Below are 23,334 nucleotides of genomic sequence, written 5' to 3'. Positions count from 1 at the left end.
ATCCTTTACACAGCTAAGTTGGTACAAATAAGACATACAGTGTTCCATGAGCAGAGTGAAGTTAACAAGAGCATAAACCATTCCAAAATGAGAGAGAAGCCACTCTGCTGTTGGATTACATAGAATGACATGTGACACATTTCCAAATGGTGGTGTTGGGTGGCAGCTGTGTGCACCATTCTTGCAGTACTGTCTGAATATGCCTTCTTCTAGCAGTGGAGCTTAGCCGCCATGTGCCTACATGAGCTAGTTGAATTAATGTGTGACAGGCTGGCACCTAGCTTCTTGCTGACCTAAGGGATGGCAAGGCTCTAGAGCGATCGAGGCGGTAATCTCAGATTACCAAAGTCCTCTCCCTTCATCTGGGTGACTGTGAGGTGGTACCAACCCTCCCCTGTAGCCTGGGAAATTTCTTGGCACTCAGGGAGGCAACATATGTGTCCTCTGATGTGTTGCTAGTTGTCATTCCCCATGGAGCACAAATCTATCAGCTGGCACTTAAAAGTAGAGCCAGAAGTGACCCAGGTATTGATGGAATCATCGCAGCCGGACATCCAGGGATGTGATCCTGGGTGCTGAGGATGCCAATGCTGGAACTGGATCCATGGGGGCATCGTGGGGTTTGAGAGTGGGAGATAGATGTGATGGATGTGGCACTTGCTGTGCATGCAGTGCCTCCAGCTGCTGTGTGTAATTGTCCACGCGTGGACCCTGATGTACTTGCAGAGGGCTGGAAACAAGAATGGAGGAAGGTAAGAAAGACAGAATATCATCCTGAGGTGAAGGTGGAGACAGAATCAGTGGAGGGGACGCCAAGGTCAGAGTTGAAGGAGGAGGACCAGATGCGTGAAGAGAGGGAAGCAGTGTAGGTGTGCATATAAGCTGCGAATGCTGGTCCGCCATTCAGTGGAAGAGTTAATTTCAGTGGAGGGTCGCCAGCCTGTTCTCCATCTGCAGTGTAAAGACCTTCCACCTGCACTGGTCACAGATTCTTGCCAGAATTCAGAGCTGAAAATGACCTAGTGCATGCACCCAGGCTGGCATCCCAGATGCATAGCAACACCCCGGGAAGGTGAAGGGTGAGTATCAGTAAATTCAGCACCATGTACAGCTGTCACCTATGCAGCAGTTCTGCCAGACCCTTCTCACCAATGGACATGGACCTGTACTGAACTGAGAAAATGTGTAAGTGTCTCTTTCACCAACTCGTTGCCACTGTGATTTTTCATTTGAGTCTTTAAATTGCATATGAGGTGATCTGCCTGCCCATTTGACTGAGGGTGGAAGAGGGGTGTATGGACATGGTGGATACCATGCTGTGCACAAAAATCTTGAGAAGACTGAAAATTGAATTGTGGGCCATTGTCAGTTACCAGGCTGTGGGGCATGCCTTTGATGCAAAAAATGTGAGTGGGAGCCCCCACCATGCATCCACTGTGGTGGAGCGGCAGTTGAAAAAGTACAGAAATGGGAAGTGAGCACCAATGACCTCTAGACAATAAGCATCAAAGAAGGTCCCCGCAAAGTTGATGTGAATGTGTTCTCAAAGTGATGAAGGCTCAGGCGGCAGTGAATAACATTGCTGGGTAGTGGCCTGATGACCTGCACACTTAGGGCAAGCAGTGATTAAATGGTCAGTCTTATGATCGATCCCAGGCCAGCTGATATGTCGGTGAGCCAGCATCTTCATCCACAAGATGCCCCAGTGACTACAGTGCAGGAAGTGCAGAATGTCTCCAGAGAGATGCCAGAATGACCACCTGTTGCACAGAATTTTCTGTAGACAACAAATAACACTATTGAACAAGTGTGAGTCTATGCCATACCCCAAAAGAGTTGCATCGGAATGTTGAGCCGTTGTGCAGAAATGAATTTGATATTTATACCTACTAAGGAACATAGCCCACTGTTGAAGTCTAATGGCTTTCTTATCCATAAAGTGTGCTACTGGACTAAAGAGAGGATCTAATGGCTTGTGAACAATCACCTAGTGAAATTTAACCTATATAGATACACATGAAATTTCTTGACAGCATAAATAATTGTGAGGAGATCTTTTTGAACCATCAGCATATCAACATTATGTTGAGCCAACATGACCCCCATGTCATACTGTGATGCTTCTGTAGCAACCATAAGCTGACACCATAGCTGATGTGTGGCTAGACATATGGCAGAATAAAACCATCTTTCAGATTCCAAAATGCATGGTTGCAGGCAGGAATCCAATCAAGTGATGCACCCTTCTTAAGTAGTTGATTTATGGGACGTGGAACTATAGCCACCTGAAGAAAGAACTTGTGGTAATATGCATCTTTGCTGAAAAATGCTTGGAGCTCCTTCACATTTTTTGGGTGTGGAAGGGCTTCAATAGCTGCAATGTGACTACTGGTGGGCTGAATCCCTTGGTGAGAAATGGAAGTTGGAAAAAATATAACCTATCTAAATTATATTTAAGACTTGTGTTACATAATATCTGAAACTCTGAAACAAAAGACAGAGGTTACAAAGATGGTTCTCAGTGGTGGGAATGGTGATAACAGTGTCATTAAGATAATACATACAACAAGAAATCTTGTGTGTAAGTTGCTCTAAATAACATTGAAAAATGGCTGGAGCTCTACCAACTCCAAAATCCAACCAGTTTTATATGTAGAAGCCATATGGTGTATTGATGCCAAGAAGCTGACATGATTCTTCATCAAGCAAAAATTCAATCAGTTTTATATGGAGAAGCCATGTGGTGTATTGATGACAAGAAGCTGACATGATTCTTCATCAAGCAACAACTGTAAATATGCTTCTGACAAGTCCAGTTTAGAAAAATACTGTCCACTCACCAATTTCACCTCACGTTTGTCCAGCCGAGAAATAGGGTATGCACTGACTGCTGATTTGGAATCAGCTGTCACCTGTCACCTTAAAAGCATCATAGAGACAGAGCTTTCCCACTTGTTTCTTGATAACAGCTAGCAGCGTAGCCCATTGGTTGGAGGAGATATGTTCCATGACACCTGAGGTTATCAGCTGATCGAGTTCTTCCCTCACTTGAGCATAAAGTGAGAGCAGCATTGCACTGTGTCCCAAATCTCATCTATAGTTGTAGATTAGTACTTCCTGTATATTATTTGTTCATTGTTGGTCTTGTTTTCTTCCATGGAGTTGGTTGCTGGACCCATGTCACTGTCCTTGTATCAAGAAATACTGAATGGTCAAAGGGTTGTTATTCAGGTTACTTTCAATACATATTCCAATAAATGCAGTTACTAGTCCTTAAAATAGATACATTCGTCAGTATTTCCACACTCAGCACTAATAACATATAATATTTCTGCCTTTGTCAATACTATGAAACAGTGTCACATCCCTTTGCAACAACTATTCTGCTAAGAGCATCAATTCCACCACACATTCCCATCAAGTTTCGGTATCTCCCTTTCAGTAAACAAGAATAGCAATCTTGTGTAGATGTGTGAGTATTGATAATAGTTGATGGTACAACTTTGAAACAATTAATAAAATGTAGTTACATGAATTCTAATGAAATGCTTCAACAACAATTTAAATGTGCAGTCTATGTGGAATAATCATTTCTAAGAATGTGTATATATGAAGATTATTTTTATCAAACTGAAAAGATCGATACTCGCTGGTATCACATGTTTCTTATTATATTATTAGCTTGATTGCATTACGTAGGGCAACAGATCAAACACTAAATGCACTGAGTCAGTGATTATAAACCCAAATGCCATAAAAGCATCCAAGCCAAACAAATTTTCTATAAATGCACTGGCCACTACAAGACATTTCACTGGCCAGACCCGGGGTTGCTTCCTGTATTGATAAAATGACTCTCTCCCAGAAATCACATGGTTATGTGTGAGATAATTTGAGGTCAGTAAGTGACACATGTCATCAAATGACAGAGACACCTGATCCTGAATGGGGGCTAAATTCTCTAAGAAGAGGTAAATTTGGGGAGAGGTCCATGACAGGGGTTGGTATCTGTTACCTTGATGGCTGTGAAGTGTTGCTGTAGATGTTCCTCATAAAATTCCCAGTCCTTGGCTGCTTTGTTGTAGGCCTGTGAATTTTTAAGCAATGTTACCAGGTCCATTAACACTCTCTCCAACAGGGCCATGTGTTCCTGCAGCTGTCACAGGAAACTCTGAAGGACAGCCTCCAAGGCTGCCTCTGTAAACATTGTTATTTCAGTGACAACACATGTGAATAACGAACCTTATGAGCTGCCACTTGTCTTGTAACACATACGACTATGTATACCAATAATTATACAGTCACTGTAATTCTGACACTATGAACACATTCAATACACTGTCCTTTACATAGCCAGCTTAGAATCAATAAGACATACAGTCATTCCATAAACAGAGTGAAGTTAACATGAGCATTAACCATTATAGAATGAAAGAGAAGCTCCCACTCCAGGATTATACAGATTGACATGTGACACATTTCCTAGTAGTGGTGCTGGGTGGTGGCTATGCGAGTTGCTCTTGATGAATGGCTGTCAGTGCTGTCTGAATGTGCCACTTCCTGGTGGTTGAGCTTAGGCACCATTTGCCAGCATGTGCTAGTTGAATTAATACATGATGGGCTGGTGCCTCGCAACGGTGCCCATAGGATAGCTGGAAGACAAATGGTGACTTGTAAGTAGCCGTAAAAACTTTTCAGCTCTGACCATGTTAAAAACCTGCATAATACTGACTTAAATCATTTTCTTGAAAGAAAAACACATGAATGCACTTTATTTTTTCCATTCCCAGAGAGCTAGGGGCTGGGTGGAGTATTAAATGTTCAGACTGAATCTCCTTTCTCCCACTATCTTAAATTAAGTTTTTGTTACAAATACTAGATGCAAACTGTAAATTCATCTTATTTTTCATCAGTGTTAAATATATCTTCATATAAAAACTTTGCTTCCCTCCTCATTTTTAGTTACTGTAATTATTTCTATGTAACAAAAAATGTAATGTTTCCCTACCTAAACAATGTATGTTATTTTTGAATTTTCTGTATAAATAATATCTGTGTAAGTCACTCATAATGTTTATCTGTGTTTGTGACATTCGGTTGTCACCTGAAGATGGCCTAAAATGCCAAAAGCCAGTTCATGAATAAATAAGCATAATTTTACAGAACATTATGAAGTAATCCCTTTTTAATATTATTATCAAGGCTTGTTGAGCCAACAGTACCACCTTATATCATTCATTAGGATTATCAGTATGAAGCTTAGCATTTATCATAGTGAAGGTAGAATTTATTGTGTCAATCTGTCCATTTTCTCTAGGGAGTACACATGTTATTAAAATGTGTTCAATTCCTTTTGTAATACATTACTCCTTGAAAGCTTCTGAAGTGTAGCTAGTCCATCTCTTGGCAATTATTTCTACTGGATTCTCAAAATTAGTTTTTGTGTAATTCTGTCTTACTAATTGCTTCTGCTGATTTTGTAGTCTTTACAGGATATATCCAGATAAACTTGGTAAATGCATTGATAATATGTAGAATATAGTTTTATACTTTGTGAGTTGGTGGAAGTGGTCCAATATGATCCATGTGATAAGCACATAATGGCTCATTTTCATTGAATAAGAGATGAAGGAAACCTTTCTTCTTTCCTGATTTCTTATTCACAATTAAATATTTTACACAAATGGAGATAACTCTTTTCACCTTCTTAGTGAAATCTAGTATATAATAATCTTCCTATCCAGTTCAAGTAACCACATAATATAATTTCTCATGCACAAGCTTGATGATTTCATGTTGCATAATGTGTGGAACCACGAAATTCTCTCTTTTATCTTAGAATTTGAAAAGAATTTCAACGCTCATTAAAAAGTCTTCCTAAAGCCATTCTTTGAGAATGCTTTTGATCACTGCCAAACCATCACCCTCCTCTTCAGCTTTGCTGATTCTAGCTGTTAAACCATCTGCAAAACCAAGCAGTATATTTACATCATGACCTAAGGCATCTGAATATTTCACCCTAGATCAGTTTTTGACAGTGTAGGAATGTTCTTCCAAGACTATTTTGCTATACTTGGTGAGAAGTATTTCTAATACTTAGCTTTTCGGAATGCAACACAGTCTATTACAATTTTAAAACATATTCCTAATAAATACATTTGGAGTTCCTTTAAGGCATTAACAGCAGCTAAAACTTCAAACTCATTACTATTGTATTTTTTCTCTTGAGGTGTTGTCTTTTTACTCATATATGAGACTGGATGCAACTTGTCATCATCTAGAGATTTTTGTAATAACATGGTCCCAAAATATTGTTTGCTTGAGTCTGAGTGTAATTCAGTTTTGCATTTTAGGCTGTAGAGCTGTAAAATTGGATATGGTGAAAGGATATCTTTCAGCATCTTGCTCTGCTCTCCTCTTCTTCAGACCTATGTTCTTGATGATTCCTCAGTGTATCACTCAGAGGTTTGGCAGCTGTAGAGTGATTTGAGATATACTTCCTGACCTAGGAAACTTTGTATTGCTATAACATATTTTGGTTCTGGAAAGTTTTTAACAGATGTCATATTCTCAGAAGTATGTCAGAGTTGTCCACACTGTATAACATAGCCAAAAAATTCAACAGTTTTCTTCAAGAAATGACTTGCAAAATTAATTTCCAAAACTTATTCTGCTGCAGTTTTTAATATAAGCCAAGTCATTGTAGAGGCTCATCATCACTCTTTGTTGGTATTATAATATTGTCCATATAAATAAATAAATGTCCCAAAAACAGAGGTTATAATGTACTGGATCACTGCAGGTGACTTTGATAATCCAAATGCAACTTTACTGAACTGGAGCTGCTATGAGAGTGTCTCAAATCAGGTATATTTTTGGCTTTCCTCTTCAGCATCAATATTATTCAGATATAGTGTGCAAAACACCCAGGCATTTTGTGGTTTATCTAAAAGATCTTCCATGAAAAACAATGGGTAACAATCTTTCACAGTGATTTTGGATGATCTTCCGTAGTCTTTGAGGATGCAGTACTCTCCATTTCTCTTTGCTACAACTACAGCCTAACTAGCATATGCAGATGAAATTGGTTCCATTATTCCTTGATCAAGCCACATCTGAACTTGGTTTTTCAACAATCTCATTCCCTTCTGGTGACAATATTGTGTGTAGATTACATGTTGACTTGTATTTAGCCACTAAATCTTTAGTATATTCCTTTGTTTCATCACTAATAGAGCTTTCAATATCTACTTCTGCTTTTTCTGCTGTATGGATACACATAAGATGAGCTTCTCATTCTGGCTTCCTAATCGTAACTCCGCCCTTGTTTGTTAAAACTACACTTCGGTCTAGAAGACAATTCTTAGCTGCCATTTCTAAGTTCATAGTGTCTGTAGAAACCACAAAAATGTCTATTTCAGTTTTCATGTCATCAATCACAACAATGCCTGTAAAATACCCTTGTGGAGAGACAAAGTTTTTCGCAAATCCTATCAGACTTCATCTGTACCTTGCAAACTTGGAGAATTAATAATCTAATTAACATTTAGTCATAATAAATTAAGTTGACTGCCACAGTCAGTTAGTTACTTCACCTCTTGGTTAGTCATTTGTACATTTTTAAATTTTAAGCTCTTAACACTCATCTTAACTGTGTTTGCATTCATTGTCACCTTTTGACTACTATTCTGCTTTGTACATTTGGATGAGACATGGTCAGACTTACTGCAACTGAAACGTCTCTTTCTCTTGAATAAAAACTTCTCCAGTGTCCAGCCACATCAAGCAGTTAAAACTAAACAAATTGTTGACCAAGCACTCTTTGGCCATTCTCAAGTAATATGACTTCCAGTGGGCTGCTGGTACGCCCTTGTATACACCAGCTGCTGGCTGTAATGTCAGTGGCACTCATGACATTGCCATGTGTAGTATACATCCACAATGACATAGACACTCTGAAAATCACACTTCAGTGCCTGGCAGAGGGTTCATCAAACCACCTTCACAATAATTCTCTATCATTCCAGGCTCAAACAGTGCTCGGAAAAACAAACACCTATACCTTTCCGTGTGAGCTCTGAATTACCTTATTTTATTATGATGATCATTTTTTCCTATGTAATTCAGCGTCAACAAAATATTTTCACATTCAGTGGAGAAAGTTGGTGATTAAAATTTTGTGAGAAGATTCTGCTGCCTTTGTTTTAATGATGTCCATCCTAAATCGTGTATCATGTCAGTGATAGTCTCTCCCATATTTCTTGATAATACAAAATGTGCTGTTCTTTCATGTACTTTCTTGATATATTCCATTAATCCTGTCTGGTAAGGATCCTGCATTATGCAGCAGTACTCCAAAAGAGGATGGACAGGTATAGTGTAGGCAGTCTCTTTAGAAACATCTGTTGATTCTTCTAAGTGCTCTGCCAATAAAACACAGTCTTCAGTTCACCTTACCCACAATATTTTTGTGTGTTCTTTCCTGTTTAAGTTGCTTGTAATTGTAACTCCTAGGCATTTAGTTGAATTTATAGCCTTTAGATTTGACTGATTTATAGTGTAACTGAAGTTTAACAGATTCCTTTTAGTACTAATGTGGATGACACTTTTCATTATTTAGGGCCAATTGCCAATTTTCACGCTATACAGATATATTTTCTAAATCATTTTGCAACTTGTTTTGATCTTCTGATGACTTTACTAGATGATGAATGACAGCATTGTCTGCAATCAACCTAAAATGACTGCTCAGATTCACTCCTAAATCATTTATCTAGATAAGAAACAGCAAAGGGATGAGAACACTACCTTGGGGAATGGCAGAAATCACTGTTGTTTTGCTCAATGACTTTCCGTCATTGACTTGACTTTCAATATGCTCACTCCAACCTTGTGATCACTGGATCCCATGCTGTGCTGAGCTGCAGACCACCATCTCTATTAAGGGTGTTATTGCTAATTTTTGTTTCAAGGGCTTCTTTAATTGCAGAGTCCCAGAAGCCGTTAGTGCAAACCACAACAGAGGATTCATCTGATATGATCAGATATGACCCCAAATGTTCTTAGACATACTGCATCTTTAACTGATCTCAGAAATTGCCAGATTTTTGTCAGAGGCCTGAGTATCAATTTGATCTTGTGCCTTTTCAGCAGGCATCTTATTTTGCTCAACACAGAGTCACATAAGGGCAAGAAAACAAGTTTCTCTTCCTGCCCCTTGTCAGTGGTCTTATTGTGATTCTTGGTTTTGATCACTTCATTTATTTGCTGAAGATTGTAGTCATTGTTCCTGAAAACCCTGCATAGGTGGCACAGCTAACGGGGCAGGTTATCCGCCCCTGATATCATTCTTGCATGATGCACCAATGTTTGTAACATGGTGCGGTTTTGTGCTGGAGAGCTTCTGTGAAGTTTGGAAGGTAGGAGACAAGGTACTGGTGGAATTTAATCTGTGAGGATGGGGCATGAGTCGTGCTTGGGTAGCTCAGTTGGTAGAGCACTTGCCCATGAAAGGCAAAGGTCCCGATTTCAAGTCTCGGTCCAGCACACAGTTTTAATCTGCCAGGAAGTTTCAAAAAGAAATATCACTGATGTAGTAGACTGATGTCTGAGGAACATAGTGGGGTTGTGTTCACTCAAAACTTGCAGGGAAAAACTCTGCTGACAGCTTATATATCAGCAGTCTTAACCAGTATGAAGCACAAAATCTTCTTTGAATATTAACCCGTAATGTTAACTGCATGTGTACCATCATGAGTAAATAACAGCTATTCATATGAACCGTTCATTATTTCTCACTAGAAGGAAGCCATGCTACAAGCTGTTGGGAAATATTTATTTAAAACCTTAGGAGGAGGTGGGATAAAGTGAACAACTCATTTACCTGCATGAAGAGTGTTATTGGCATCTACTAAACATCAAAAATCAAACAGTGGAAACTCCAGATTGGAATACCAACAATATAAGGAAATGCACAGACTGATACTCACCCTGAAGATGACTCATTGGGTTACAGACAGGCACAAACAAAAGATTGTTACACATTATAGCTTTGGTCTAAAGCCTTCTTCAGCAAAGAAAACACACATACTTCATACATTCATGTCATGAAAAACACACACACACACACACACACACACACACACACACACACACATGCTCACAAGCAATCACCCTTCATGCACACATTGTGTGTGTGTGTGTGTGTGTGTGTGTGTGTGTGTGTGTGTGTGTGTGTGGTCTGCTTGCTTGTCTGAATGTGTGTGTGTGTATTATTGCAAAATATGGGAGAAAGTGGCACTGAAATGATACAGGATTTGGGCTGGACATTCAAGAACTGGTCAAACAAGGGTTTTGTAAGCATATTAAAATGAATGAATTTCTATTAATTTTCCAACTGAGCTACACTATTTATTTATTAACACAGTGTAGTAATCCAGCATGTGATCACTTCCCCAATCTGAACAGTGCCTGTCATGAAAATCATATTAAGAGACCATATCAAGCGCCCTGTACTATTTCACACACATTTAATCAATATTTATTTCATTTATTCATTTCATGTTCTGGTGACTCATTTTGTAAATACATCACAGGATATGGAACATTCCAGTTTTACAAACTTGTTGTGGTTACATTCTATGGTATTATGTTTCATATAAAGTATCTACAACTTAGGTACTACTGCAGAAAAATAATTTTTTTTAATTTTGCAGATAAATAAATATTACAGGAAAAGTAAAAATTATAGAAAAATAATAGTTATCTAATTGGAGAATTTGCCCTTATCTGTAGTAAACTATTCAAAACATAGAACATGATGACACAGTATTCCAGATTATCCAAATGAATAAAAACTGTGCAAGAAAGCCCTGTATACTTAGCCCAAGTAGAGAGATATTGAGAATAATTTTCATGTGTTCATTCAGTCTACTGAGCATCAGCCTGCCACCTCTTGGTATTTTGCCCCATGACCAGTAAATCTCACCCATAGGACAGAGTCCATGTGGTTGACATTGGTGAAGACTTTAGACTAAGTATGCAGTCTACCAGTGCAAAAGCCACATTAGGAGTCTCAACAGAAATTGTGGCAACCAACAGCCCTCGAACCAGCATCATTCTTCCATTAATCTACAGCCAAGCAGAAAAGTTGTGTACATCTTCATATAAAAGATTACAAAGACCATGAGAAGAATTTCAACTGACCTTGAGTTTTGTCAAGTTGACATTTAATTTACGTTATTGTCTAAGATGTATCAACATAACCAAAATAAGATCTTACTGATATTGATGTTATCTCTTTACTAGGCTGATGAATGCTTTCTTGACTCTTCTATCACTTTTTGGAAATTGTATTTTTTATAATATAGCACACCCTTGACTAATATTATCCTTTTGTGTAATTTATTCCTTATAAATTGACATTGTTTGTATATTTGATCGATAATTTTTCATTTCAGTACCACCTTCCATGATAGAGCCAGAAGATGGAGTACTTGAAGTCAACGAAGGTGATTCCCTGGTAATTACATGCCCAGCTATTGATGCAAGTCCTCCGCCAAAGATTCAGTGGTTGAAAGTGAGTTTTGTGCATTAATTTTTGTATTCATAGAAATTCCTAACCTCCCCACTAGTAGTTGTCTACAGTAAAGCAACCATATTTATTTCTGTATGTGTAAAGCCAAACAACTTCTATTGTAAAGAAGAAAAAAATAATTTTGAACAGTTGCAATATTTGTGAATTAGATTTACAACAACTAGATTCTGCATTGGAGTTACTAGTCACCGTAAGAAATAAGTAGCTGTCTGTGTACTCTGAGGTGGAATGCAAGTATGTAAGCTAAGCTAAATTGCTCTGGCAGGAAGGTTCATTTCCTCACACAGTTTACTTCACAGTGACAGATTCAGTGTAGGCTATATTGACTGTTAGCCTGTACTTAAAAGTACAATAACAAATACTTCATTTTCTGTTACCTAAGTACTTTTCTGTGATGCAGTCTAGTTAGTGTTCTTAAGAATTCTCACAGTTTGTATTTATTGCAGACATTGTAATTTTTGTTCTGTTGCTTGAGGTCTATGTGTATTGTTTCTCATCTAATGTAATTAATATTTCCTTATGTTACCTGTCAGATAAACTAACATTTTAATTTACCTTAATTGCAATGCTGCTTTCAAAATGTCTAAGCATTACTATCTATATTTTACAAATTATTAGCCTGTTTTGAGCAAATAATTTGTCAGGGTTTTATGCATTAACATTGGTATGTCTACATTTACATCTACGTACATACATACCTCTGTAATGCACCATATGGTGCTTGGTAGAGGGTACCTTGTACCATAATAATTTTTCCCTTTCCTGTTCTGCTCACAAGTGGAACAACGGGAAAATTACTGCCTCCATACAATCCCTAATTTCTCTTACCTTGTCTTCATAGTTTTTAAGAAAAATGTACATTGACAGCAGCAGAACCATTTTGCAGTCAGCCTGAAGTGCTGCTTCTCTAAATTTTCTGAATAGTCTTTCATGAAAAGAGTGTTGACTTCCCTACTGGTCCTCTCATTTAATTTCATAGAGAATTTCTGTAATCCTTACATACTGACCGAATTACTGGTAACAAACTGAACAGCCTGACTCTAAATTTCTTTGATGTCTTCCTTTAACCTTAACTGGTGGGCATTAAAAACACTCAAACAGTGCTCATGAATAAGTCACACTAGTATGATAGAATGATATTTTCACTCTGCAGCAGAGTGTGTGCTGATATGAAACTTCCTGGCAGATTAAAAGTGTGTGCTGCACCGAGACTCGAACTCGGGACCTTTGCCTTTTGCGGGCAAGTGCTCTACCATCTGAGCTACACAAGCACGACTCACACTCCATCCTCACAGCTTTACTTGTGCCAGTACCTTGTCTCCTATAGATAAACTAAACTTTCCTAGAATTCTCACAATAAACCAAAGTTGATCATTTGCATTCCCTACAAACTATATTACATGCTCATTCCTTTTCATATCACTTCACAGCATCACACCTAGAGACTGTAATCATCATGACTGTGTCAAGAATCACACTACTAACACTGTAGTCAAACATTCGAGAATTGTTTTTCTGACTCATCTGCATTCAGTTACATATTTCTACATTTAGAGCAAGTTACCATTCATCACACCAAATTGAATTTCTGTCTAAATCATCTTGTATCCTTCTGCAGTTACTCAGTGATGACATTTTCCCATATACTACAGCATCATTAGCAAACAGTCACAGATTTCTGCTCACACTTATCCATCAGACCATTTATGTATGTGGAGAACAAGAGCAGTCCTATCATAAGTCCCTGGGGCCCTCCCGACAATACTCTTGTCTCTGATGAACTCTGGCCATCCACAACAACATACCGAGAAGTCTTCAAGCTACTCACATATCTGATAACCTATTCTTGTTTTGTACATTCATTAACAGTCTGCAGCGAAGCACTATATCAGATGCTTTCCAGAAATGTAAAGCTTTACCTTCTAATTCCACAGATAATACTTTCCAGGATGATAGCTTCATTTGCTTGATTGTAAGGTTGTATTTGACAAAGACCTCCCAATATTTACCCCATTGTCTTTTCTTTCTTGCAGGGTAGATCAGTCTTCTTACGTACTTCCTCTGCATTTCTAGATTGTTGTTGCACAAAGGTAGAATCTGTATGTGCACTTTTTGGTGACTGGTTAGTTTCTAAATTTGAAGGCAGATTTTACTGCATCTACTATTTTCTCAAAATCTACTGGGTTCCTTATTGAAGTTCTGACTTCTAATAAGTCCAATATCAGTCCCGGTATGTTTTCCTAGGATTCCTATATGCCATGGGATGTTTAACACCCACTTCAACCTCAAACTTAATATACACGTGGTCAGATAAGGATGGCTACAGCACCATGCCCTATTGTGTGACATAACTAACCATAGAGTGGACCCAAAAGTTATGTCAGTAACTTCTTCTCCTCTTCTGTTCGTCAAGGTAGGTTCCCTAGCCCTCTTTAATATTTCCAATTACTCTCCAATAGATTTTCAAGTAGGTACTCATTTCTGCTGTTCATCTTACTGCTTCCTCGCACAAGGTTGTGGGCACTGACATCACAACCAACCAACAGTTATTCATTCTGCAGTGAGCAGCTATCAATCTCCTCACTTCCTGGGAAGTAGGAGTACTGTCTTCATGAGAAAGGGAAGCTAAGACCAATACAATTTTCCTTGCACTTCCTTCCTCACGTTGTTTCATCTTGATGGGTGCTAAGTCCCTGGAACGGAAGTCCACCATAGGCGTGAATGAAATTCCATTCTTAACAGAAATGCATGTTCAGTGTTCTTTAGATTTCTAGCATAAATTAACTTACCTCCATTTCCTCCAAGGCCTAACCTGAAATGCACCCTTTGTGTTGACAGGGTTTCTGGATCAGGGCGACATCCATCTCCTGCCCTCCCATAAAATGACTCAGTGTGGCTGTTACCCCTTTATTGTGTTGCAGGTTTACCTGCAACATTTGCAGCCTCCATCTTGTCACCACTGTTGCTTTTGATGTTTTTGAATATTCTACAAGATTCTTAAGTGCAATTTTAGGTCCTGTTCTCAGCATTGCTGTCAGGGTTTTTTTGCCGACTTCCAACACAGGGGTCTGAACATTTGATACAACCTTTTGATTAATTACCCTCCAATCCTCTTTTGAGACCTTCTGGTTCTGTGCCCATACTTCCTCAAACAGAGTCTTTGGAGAAGTATCCTTAACAAATACCAGTACCTACATAGATATTTTTGTGGTCTTGAAGTGCTCAGATGCTGTCCTCACCAACAGCTTCAGCTTGTCCCACAGAGATATCTTGAGCACTTCCTTAAGCCAATCCATCGCTACCATCCCCTCACTGACAAAGATATGAGCACCATGTTCCAGATAGACCCTTCCGAGTTTCAGACTTCTTGAAGAGAGCCATCTGAACAAGTTCTATCTGCTGCGAGGCTATGTTGACCAGTGGATAGCTCTATTGAATGACTACCATCCTGAAAATTGAGATAGCCACACTGTAGGTCTGTTTTCCTATTTCTTGCCTCAGGTTTTTCTGGACCAATTTGTACTGGGAAGTGGGAGTATTAGCCTCTTCCTTTGTTCCTTGTTCCCTGTCTTAGAGGTAGAATGGATGTGATTACCCACTTCACTTTGAGACTGTCTTTTTCTGAAGATCTTAGTTGCAAAACCTTTTAATTCTCTCCATTTGTGTTTAAATATATAATGAAGTGTAATAAAGATGGACAGTTGTTAATAAAGTGTAAAATATGATCACTGTCTCAAATAGGCTTTATGACTTAGTTTGATAAATCATAGAGGCTTATGATAAAACTTGCAACATAAGAAGTAATGATGATAATAATTTATTAATAATGAGTTTTGTCTTGATCTAACAGGAGGTTGATAAATATTAAAAACTCATTATTCAGACTAAACTAGAGTAATAATATGATTGCATGGGTTTTCTAATGGCTTTGTTGTTGTGTGTCATCTCAGCCCTTGCAACTGACTTAAAAAGTATTAATTTGTCAGTGAGATTTAAACAAAAGTATTCTTCGCCAAAGGAGACAAGTACTGTACTACAAAGCTTATCAGATGCTACTGATCTAAACACTTTTATCACACCCCTTGACTAACACAGAAAACTCATGTCATGAAAGGTAACAGGCATTGCAGAAAACGCTTTGGAAAACCATCGAGTCAAAAAACTAAATTTTGTAAGTCACTGACACTTTTTATGTGAGAATTATTTAGAATATTGCATTAAGGTGACAAATTAATATCAAGTCAAGTTAGCTGGATGATTCATTGCCACATTTCGAAATCAGTAGATAAGACACAACATTCAAACATTTACCACAGTGTTGGGAAGTCCCAACTACACTACCAGCAGGAATAACACAATTCTATATCCGATCTCTTTTTCTAGCATATTTGAACATATCCCACCTCTAAGTACAGCCTGCTGTGTCCAGTCTACAGAGGTGATTTATGATTGGAGCCTAAGTCAAACAGCACGAAAATAACAAAAAGTTACTGTATGACATATTATTTCCATTTTTATAAGCAAAGTAAGTGACTAAAGCAAATGTAGGAATAATATTTTAGAAATTATACCTTTCAGGTTGTCAAGACATGTATAAGAAAATTAGTAAGATGTAATTGTTATCACAAACTCTTACATGAAGTAGTACCTGGTCTGAGACTGAATATGACTTAGTACACAAAACTAATTTCATTTTCAGTCCATTCATGGATAACAAATTCCAAATTACTCTGAGTGTTGCTTGTCTCATAAATTTTATTAGTTGTTATGTTGGATAACTGTTGGAGGTGAATGAGGGAAAAAATATAAAGATATTCAGTATTGTAGGTGTGGGAATCATCTCTTAGCTTTGTGTTACTCAGTACAGTAATTAATAAAATAAACAAGTGTTACCACACACAGAGAAATTTCCTTTTCTGAAATACAATTTTTAGTAGGCTTCAGAAGTCTACTAACAACTGTGATTGAGTACAATGCAGTGGTATTAACAGGTATATGGTTCCAGAATGCCTAGCCACTTCCATCAGCCAATATAACTTTGATTGTGTGTTTCAGTCTGGCTCCAGCCACTAGTGAATGTGGTCATGTATGTGTGAGTTGTGTTTGCATGAGTGTGCATGTGTATGTTTGTTGTCTTCTTTTGGACAAAAGCTTTGATGGCCAAAAGCTAACTTTCTAGCAATCTTTTTGTTGTGCCTTTCTGCGACTCAGTATCTCTGTTATATGGTGAGTAGCAGCTATCCCTTTCATTACATTGTTAAATCCCATGCTGGATTTTCCATTGTTTGATTGCTTGTTTCTATGATTACACAGTTTGATTGACTATTGAGCAATATCGGATAATTTGTTAAACACAGTTTGTCAAATTTTTACAACTACCTCCTCCACCATATTTCCAGTTTTGTGGAGGTCCTAATAACTACTCACACAGACTGCACATAAACACCATTGTTTTGAGGTCAATAGTGCCGTTTCCATATGATTGCATGATGTTTCATGTAAGTTTATTTTATAGTTACTTTTTATTTTGTTAAAATATGAATTTTCATAAGCCAATAATGGAGTGTGTGTAATTAATTTCAAATCAAGTTAAAATTTAAATGTGATGGCAAAGTGCATACTGATTATATGATGCTCACTTTCACAGCCAGTATTTATATCCTTGATGACATTAATTTTATAGGCACTAGGCTGTGGTCTAAGCCAAGTTGCCATACTTAACTTACAGGCTTGGTAGAAGTCATCAGAGTTAGATATGTGATAACTTGTCCCACTGCGACACCTGGGAGCAATTCCTGCTGTGTCAGCAGTGCTCAGTTGTATCTTCTTGCAGAAGTATACCTTGCCTGCTTCCATCTACTCCACCTCTCTAGAGCTTCTTGCTTCCACCTTTGGTGACATTTCTGTTAACCTGGCTAGTGGTTTTCAACTGCCAGGTAAAGAATCCATTGTGCAGCAGATGAGTGAGCTTGCAATTTGTGAATTAATGTCTGTCTGAGTAGATCTGAACACAGCAACAGAATGTTGAAAATGTTGCTGAATCTCAGTGAAGTAATATGATTCCCTTAAAAAAGATGAGAGCACCATCACGTATAGTGAGGGTCTCTCACTGGGGAAACATATTTCCCTTAATCCCTTGAATCTGGTCTAGCCCCAATACAACCTCCATCTTACATTCATGTCTATTTGTCTGTCTTTGCAGAGGTTTAGCATTTCAGTTAACCATGATCATTTTAGTGTGGCTTAATAGCAGGATGGCATAGAGAAGTAGATAAGGAAAATAAAAAAGTCCAGGGTGCCCCTTTTGCAATTATTAGGGCATTTAGGACTACCTCAAAACACACAGTATAACTTTACTATCCAGACAAGAAACTTACAAGATGTTTCCATGCAAATTAGTTGTGAATTATTCATAGTGATAATGTGTGTGTGACTCCACAAGTTCCAAGGTCTAGTTACATTTTAGTGTGCACTTTTACATTCATAGCCTTCTTGTGTGACATAAACCATCTCAGCTGCATCTCTCTTGATCATTGCTGCGCTTGTTGCTGCTGAGGGTGGATCCCTCTCATCTTGGGGTTTAAGTGACATCTTCTTAATTTTTAATCTTCCCAAACCAATCCCTCTCTCTTCCCAGAGGAAAGAACTAATAGTTCAGAAAGCTAGGATAGTGTCATCACTTTTATTTTTGTATGTCTCTGGTGACAGTACTAAACACTTCACCACCTGAAAGTAAGTACTGGCCATTAGCTCTGTCTTGAAATATAATAGGCTACTGTTTTTGATGCTACTAACAAAAAATTCAGAATAATATAAGAAATAAAATTAATGTATTAAGTAGCATTCCCATGCATCCACATAGAGGCTGCTTCCACTTATCACAGAAATTTTTCTTTATAACAGCATGAGTTTGGCACATAATCTTTCATACTTTAGGGTTCTTTAGCAGTAGGAGTGAGGATGGGGGTAAGCATTCTCACAAAACAAACTGGTCCCATCCAGCTTCAGCATGTTCGGGCTGTGGCAGGTTCTCAAATGTGGTCACCAAGTCCTGAGAGCAGATGTCTTTCAGTACTTAACCTCTGATGAAATACTGAATAACTTTCTTCACTGTATAAGCTTTTAAAAAAAAAAAAAAAAAAAAAAAAAAAAAAAAAAAAAAAAAAAAAAAAAAAAAAATATTTTTCCATCTGAGGTGAGCTATTGTCACAAACCAGTGTTAGATTCATGGTTCATCCTGTGAATCTAATCCTGTAACATGCATCATTTTCACTAACATCAACAAACAATTTTGAGTGGTTTTTCTCATACGTGATTAGCATACACAAATAAAATCTTGGTCATTGTGACTTTTGTAATTTTAAGAAGTTTTTATTTTAGAAAATTTGTCACTTTATTTGAAATCATCATCAGTGATCTTTGTAACAAGTATGATTTCACTTATAATTTGGTTACATGAGAGTAAAAAGTGTTATTATTCATAACTGAGATGATATTCATAAAACTGTGACTGCCATTGTAAGATCATAAATCTCAACATGAGTTATTACATATTTTGAAGACAGTGTCATTCATCCATGAAGAGATTGTTCTATGGTCCACAAATACAATGAAAAAGTAGTATCTGAATTCTATCTCATAGCTATTGTGTGCTCTTGAACATGATTCATCGTAGACTTTGTAAATCCTGTATTGAGGACATGACCTGATCTTGATGACTGTAATCTTAATGTCTATGTCAATCACTGTCTGTTTGCTGGGGTTGCTGGTAACCCATATAAAATATTTCATAGTGATATCAGTGTAGCATTTTTATGATGTGTGTTGCAATCATTGGACTTTTGTGTAATTTTGATTGTGTGTGTGTGTGTGTGTGTGTGTGTGTGTGTGTGTGTGTGTGGAACAACAGCATTGTAAAATGGATCATCACACTAGACTAATTTGGGACTGCTTTATGTAATGATTATTTAAAACTCAGGTTTAAACAACAATTTATGTACAACAAGAAACAAACTAACATTTTCCACTGACTCTGCCCATAACATGAAACATGATGAGGGTATTTGTTTAGTCTCATTCCATTTGCTTATTTCAAAAACAAAATTGCAAATATCTAACAAAACACCAGAAAAAAATCTGCCCGATGACACTTAGAAGAGACACCAAGTATGTAAGGCATTAACAACATGTGACATTACAAATCCACTTGTAATAAAGAGTAGAGAAAGAGAGAGAGAGAGGGAGAAGAGAGAGAGAGAGAGAGAGAGACAGCTGTTTCACTTATTCTCTGGATTATTTTTGCAGGATGGCCACATAATTGACTTCTCAGATGAAGATCACTACTCACTGCGTGATTTAGGACGATCCTTGGAACTTCAAGAGGTAGCTCTGTCAGACAGAGGAACTTACTCTTGTTTAGCATATAATATTGTCGGCCGCACAACAGCAACATTCACTGTAGACATACTGAGGAAACCACAGTTCCCAGCTTCAGAAAACCAAGTGCAACAGATGCAATACACTGTTGTTGCTTCCTCAGACATCAAACTCGAGTGCCCCGTAACAGGTCATCCAAGGCCACAGGTATGTAATACTCTCTTAAAACTGAAAATATTTGTTTTTCTGTCTTCAGATTGGTCTATATCAGAAGTACATATGGAAATTTGTCTGGTGTTACACAGAATGACATCATCTCCAGAATGGATATGGAGCCAATTAGGAAATTTGTTAATTGATTTCAACAGCTTTCCTAATCACACTTCAACTTAACTTTATAATGTAGTTTACAGCTCATTGACAAATTTTACTTTGGGTTACACTCTATAGGGAGGATACTTGCACCTCCCTATCAAAGTCTGTCCCTATTTGAGGTTTCCATTATTCATATGTACTAGAGGATGAAGGATATCACACTAGAAACATCACAATTAATTATCTCTGATTTCATCCTTTGTGAACTCTGAACCAAATAACCATTTCAGTCTTTCAGTGGTGATTGAAGCAATTTATTTTATTGACTGTGAATCAGACATCTGCTGTTGTACCTAAATTTATCTTAAGAAAGGAAGATTAGGGTTTAAAATCACATCAACTGTGAGGTCATTAGAGACAGAACACATGCTTAGGTTGGTTAAGAATGGGGAAGGAAATCAGTCATGCCCTCTCAGAGGAACTTTTCTGGAATTTGCTTTAAATTATGTAGAGTGGTTGATGGGCCACATCATCCATAAACTGCCCTTTTCAATCTATCACAGGCGTGTTCAATAGGGTTCATGTCAGGAGAACATGCTGGCCACTCTAGTCAAGCGATGTCATTATCCTGAAGGAAGTCATCCACAAGATGTGCATGATGGGAAAGCCTCAATCTGGATGGTCAGCTGCAGATTTGAGTTGTTGGTCTGACAAGTGGATAAATGAGTACTGTATAGAAATGAAACATTAATTGAGTGTATGCCCTAAAATGTCATTTAAAGATGAATATTTTATTTTTCATATTGCAGTTATTTAATAGAATGCCATTTTTTTATTTTTTGTCTTACTTGCTCAGTCTTTAGGTGCACCAGGCCACACAAGAGCATATTTTACTAGTACTGGAGTGAACCAATGACTTTAAATATGTTTGAGAGATTGTGCAGCTGAAAACTATTGAACAATAGTGCAATTGTAACAGAATAGACAGAATCATTGCTTCTTTTCATCAATAGACAGTTTTTTTACACATAAGAGTCTATATCCAGATGTGATAAACATAGACATTACAGTTATTAAAACAAACTCCAAGCCTCCCTCATAAAGGAAAAGGCAATGGTGGCTGTTGTGTATGAGCGCAAGAGCATGTGAACACCCTAACTTTTGACAACTCGTGGATTTGTTAATTATTTTTCTTTGAACACCGTAAAACTTAATATAGATGTAGTAATCTGAAATACATACCATTAAATCTACTGCACTATGCTACATTGCTACTCCTCTAGACTTCATGAAACCTGGTATCAGGGTCAAAAGCACACCTTCAGTTGTGCACGTTGTAAGGAGCTTTTGCACATTTGCAACTGGTGTGATGTAATTGCCTTATGCGTCAAATCCATAGGGATTTGACAAAAATGTGCACTGTTCATGGTATGCACAGCTAGTATTTGCCAGTAAACTGCAAGTTTACATCAATGCCACTAGGTTGTAGCACAGTGTTGCACTGTTCATGGTATGCACAGCTAGTATTTGCCAGTAAACTGCAAGTTTACATCAATGCCACTAGGTGCTAGCACAGTGTTGCACTGTTCATGGTATGCACAGCTAGTATTTGCCAGTAAATTGCACACATCAAAAAAAGTTTTACATCACCTCGGTTCTGAGAGTTCTGGAACCTTTACCGAAAACTGGAATAGCGATCAACATAAACACCATTTTCACCCTTTTATTGCTCATAAATACCACACATTGCACGTTGTACTACCATACATTGAGACCTTCAGAGGTGGTGGTCCAGATTGCTGTACACACTGGTACCTCTAATATCTAGTAGCATGTCCTTGTGCATTGATGCATGCCTGTACCCATCATGGCATACTATCCACAAGTTTATCAAGGCACTGTTGGTCCAGATTGTTCCACTCCTGAACAGCGATTTGGCATAGATCACTCAGAGTGGTTGATGGGCCACATCATCCATAAACTGCCCTTTTCAATCTATCACAGCCGTGTTCAATAGGGTTCATGTCAGGAGAACATGCTGGCCACTCTAGTCAAGCAATGTCATTATCCTGAAGGAAGTCATCCACAAGATGTGCATGATGGGGGTTCGAATTGTTGTCCATGAAGACGAATGCCTCACCAATATGCTGCTGATATGGTTGCACTATCGGTCAGAAGATGGCATTCACATATCGTACAGCCGTTATGGCGTCTTCCGTGACCACCAGTGGCATACATGGGCCCAACATAATGCTGCCCCAAAACATCAGTGAATCTCCACCTTGCTGCACTCGCTGGACAGTGTGTCTAAGGCATGAAACCTGACTGGGTTGCCTCCAAACTCATCATCCACCGAGCGAGGTGGCACAGTGGTTAGCACACTGGACTCGCATTCGGGAGGTCTACGGTTCAATCCCGCGTCCGGACATCCTGATTTAGGTTTTCCGTGATTTCCCTAAATCACTTCAGGCAAATACCGGGATGGTTCCTTAGAAAGGGCACGGCTGATTTCCTTCCCCATCCTTCCCTAATCCGAGCTTGTGCTCCGTCTCTAATGACCTCGTTGTCGACAGGACGTTAAACAGTAATCTCCTCCTCCTCCTCCTCCTCCAAACTCATCTCCGATAATTGTCTGGTTGAAGGCATATGCGCCACTCATCAGTGAAGAGAACATGATGCCAATCCTGAGCGGTCCATTTGGCATGTGGTTGGGCCCATCTGCACCGCACTGCATGGTGTTGTTGTTGCAAAGACGGACCTCACCATGGACTTTGTGAGTGAAGTCGCGCATCAAGCAGCCTATTGTGCACGGTTTGAGTTGTAACATGACGTCCTGTGACTGCGAAAAAGCATTATTCAACATGGTGGCGTTGCTGTCAGGATTCCTCCGAGCCATAATCCATAGGTAGTGGTCATCCACTGCAGTAGTAGCACTTGAGTGGCCTGAGCGATGCATGTCATCGACAGTTCCTGTCTCTCTGTATCTCCTCCATGTCCAAACAACATTGCTTTTGTTCACTCTGAGACACCTGGACACGTCCCTTGTT

At 38.4% G+C, this 23,334-nt stretch overlaps 1 protein-coding gene across 1 annotated transcript in view; it reads left to right on the top strand.

Annotated features, from left to right (window-relative positions):
• LOC126470270 (hemicentin-1-like) overlaps positions 1 to 23,334 on the top strand; it is an 808,493-nt gene that overhangs the window by 447,006 nt on the left and 338,153 nt on the right. The window contains exons 30-31 of the mRNA XM_050098010.1: positions 11,460 to 11,578; positions 19,901 to 20,179. Coding sequence (XP_049953967.1) covers positions 11,460 to 11,578; positions 19,901 to 20,179 — 398 coding nt within the window. The remainder of the gene's footprint in view (positions 1 to 11,459; positions 11,579 to 19,900; positions 20,180 to 23,334) is intronic.

The sequence above is a fragment of the Schistocerca serialis genome, chromosome 3 (genome assembly GCF_023864345.2).
Source record: "Schistocerca serialis cubense isolate TAMUIC-IGC-003099 chromosome 3, iqSchSeri2.2, whole genome shotgun sequence".
Lineage (NCBI taxonomy): Eukaryota > Metazoa > Arthropoda > Insecta > Orthoptera > Acrididae > Schistocerca > Schistocerca serialis.
The sequence above is the reverse complement of the archived record's forward strand: the minus strand, read 5'-3'. Positions and strand labels throughout refer to the sequence as shown.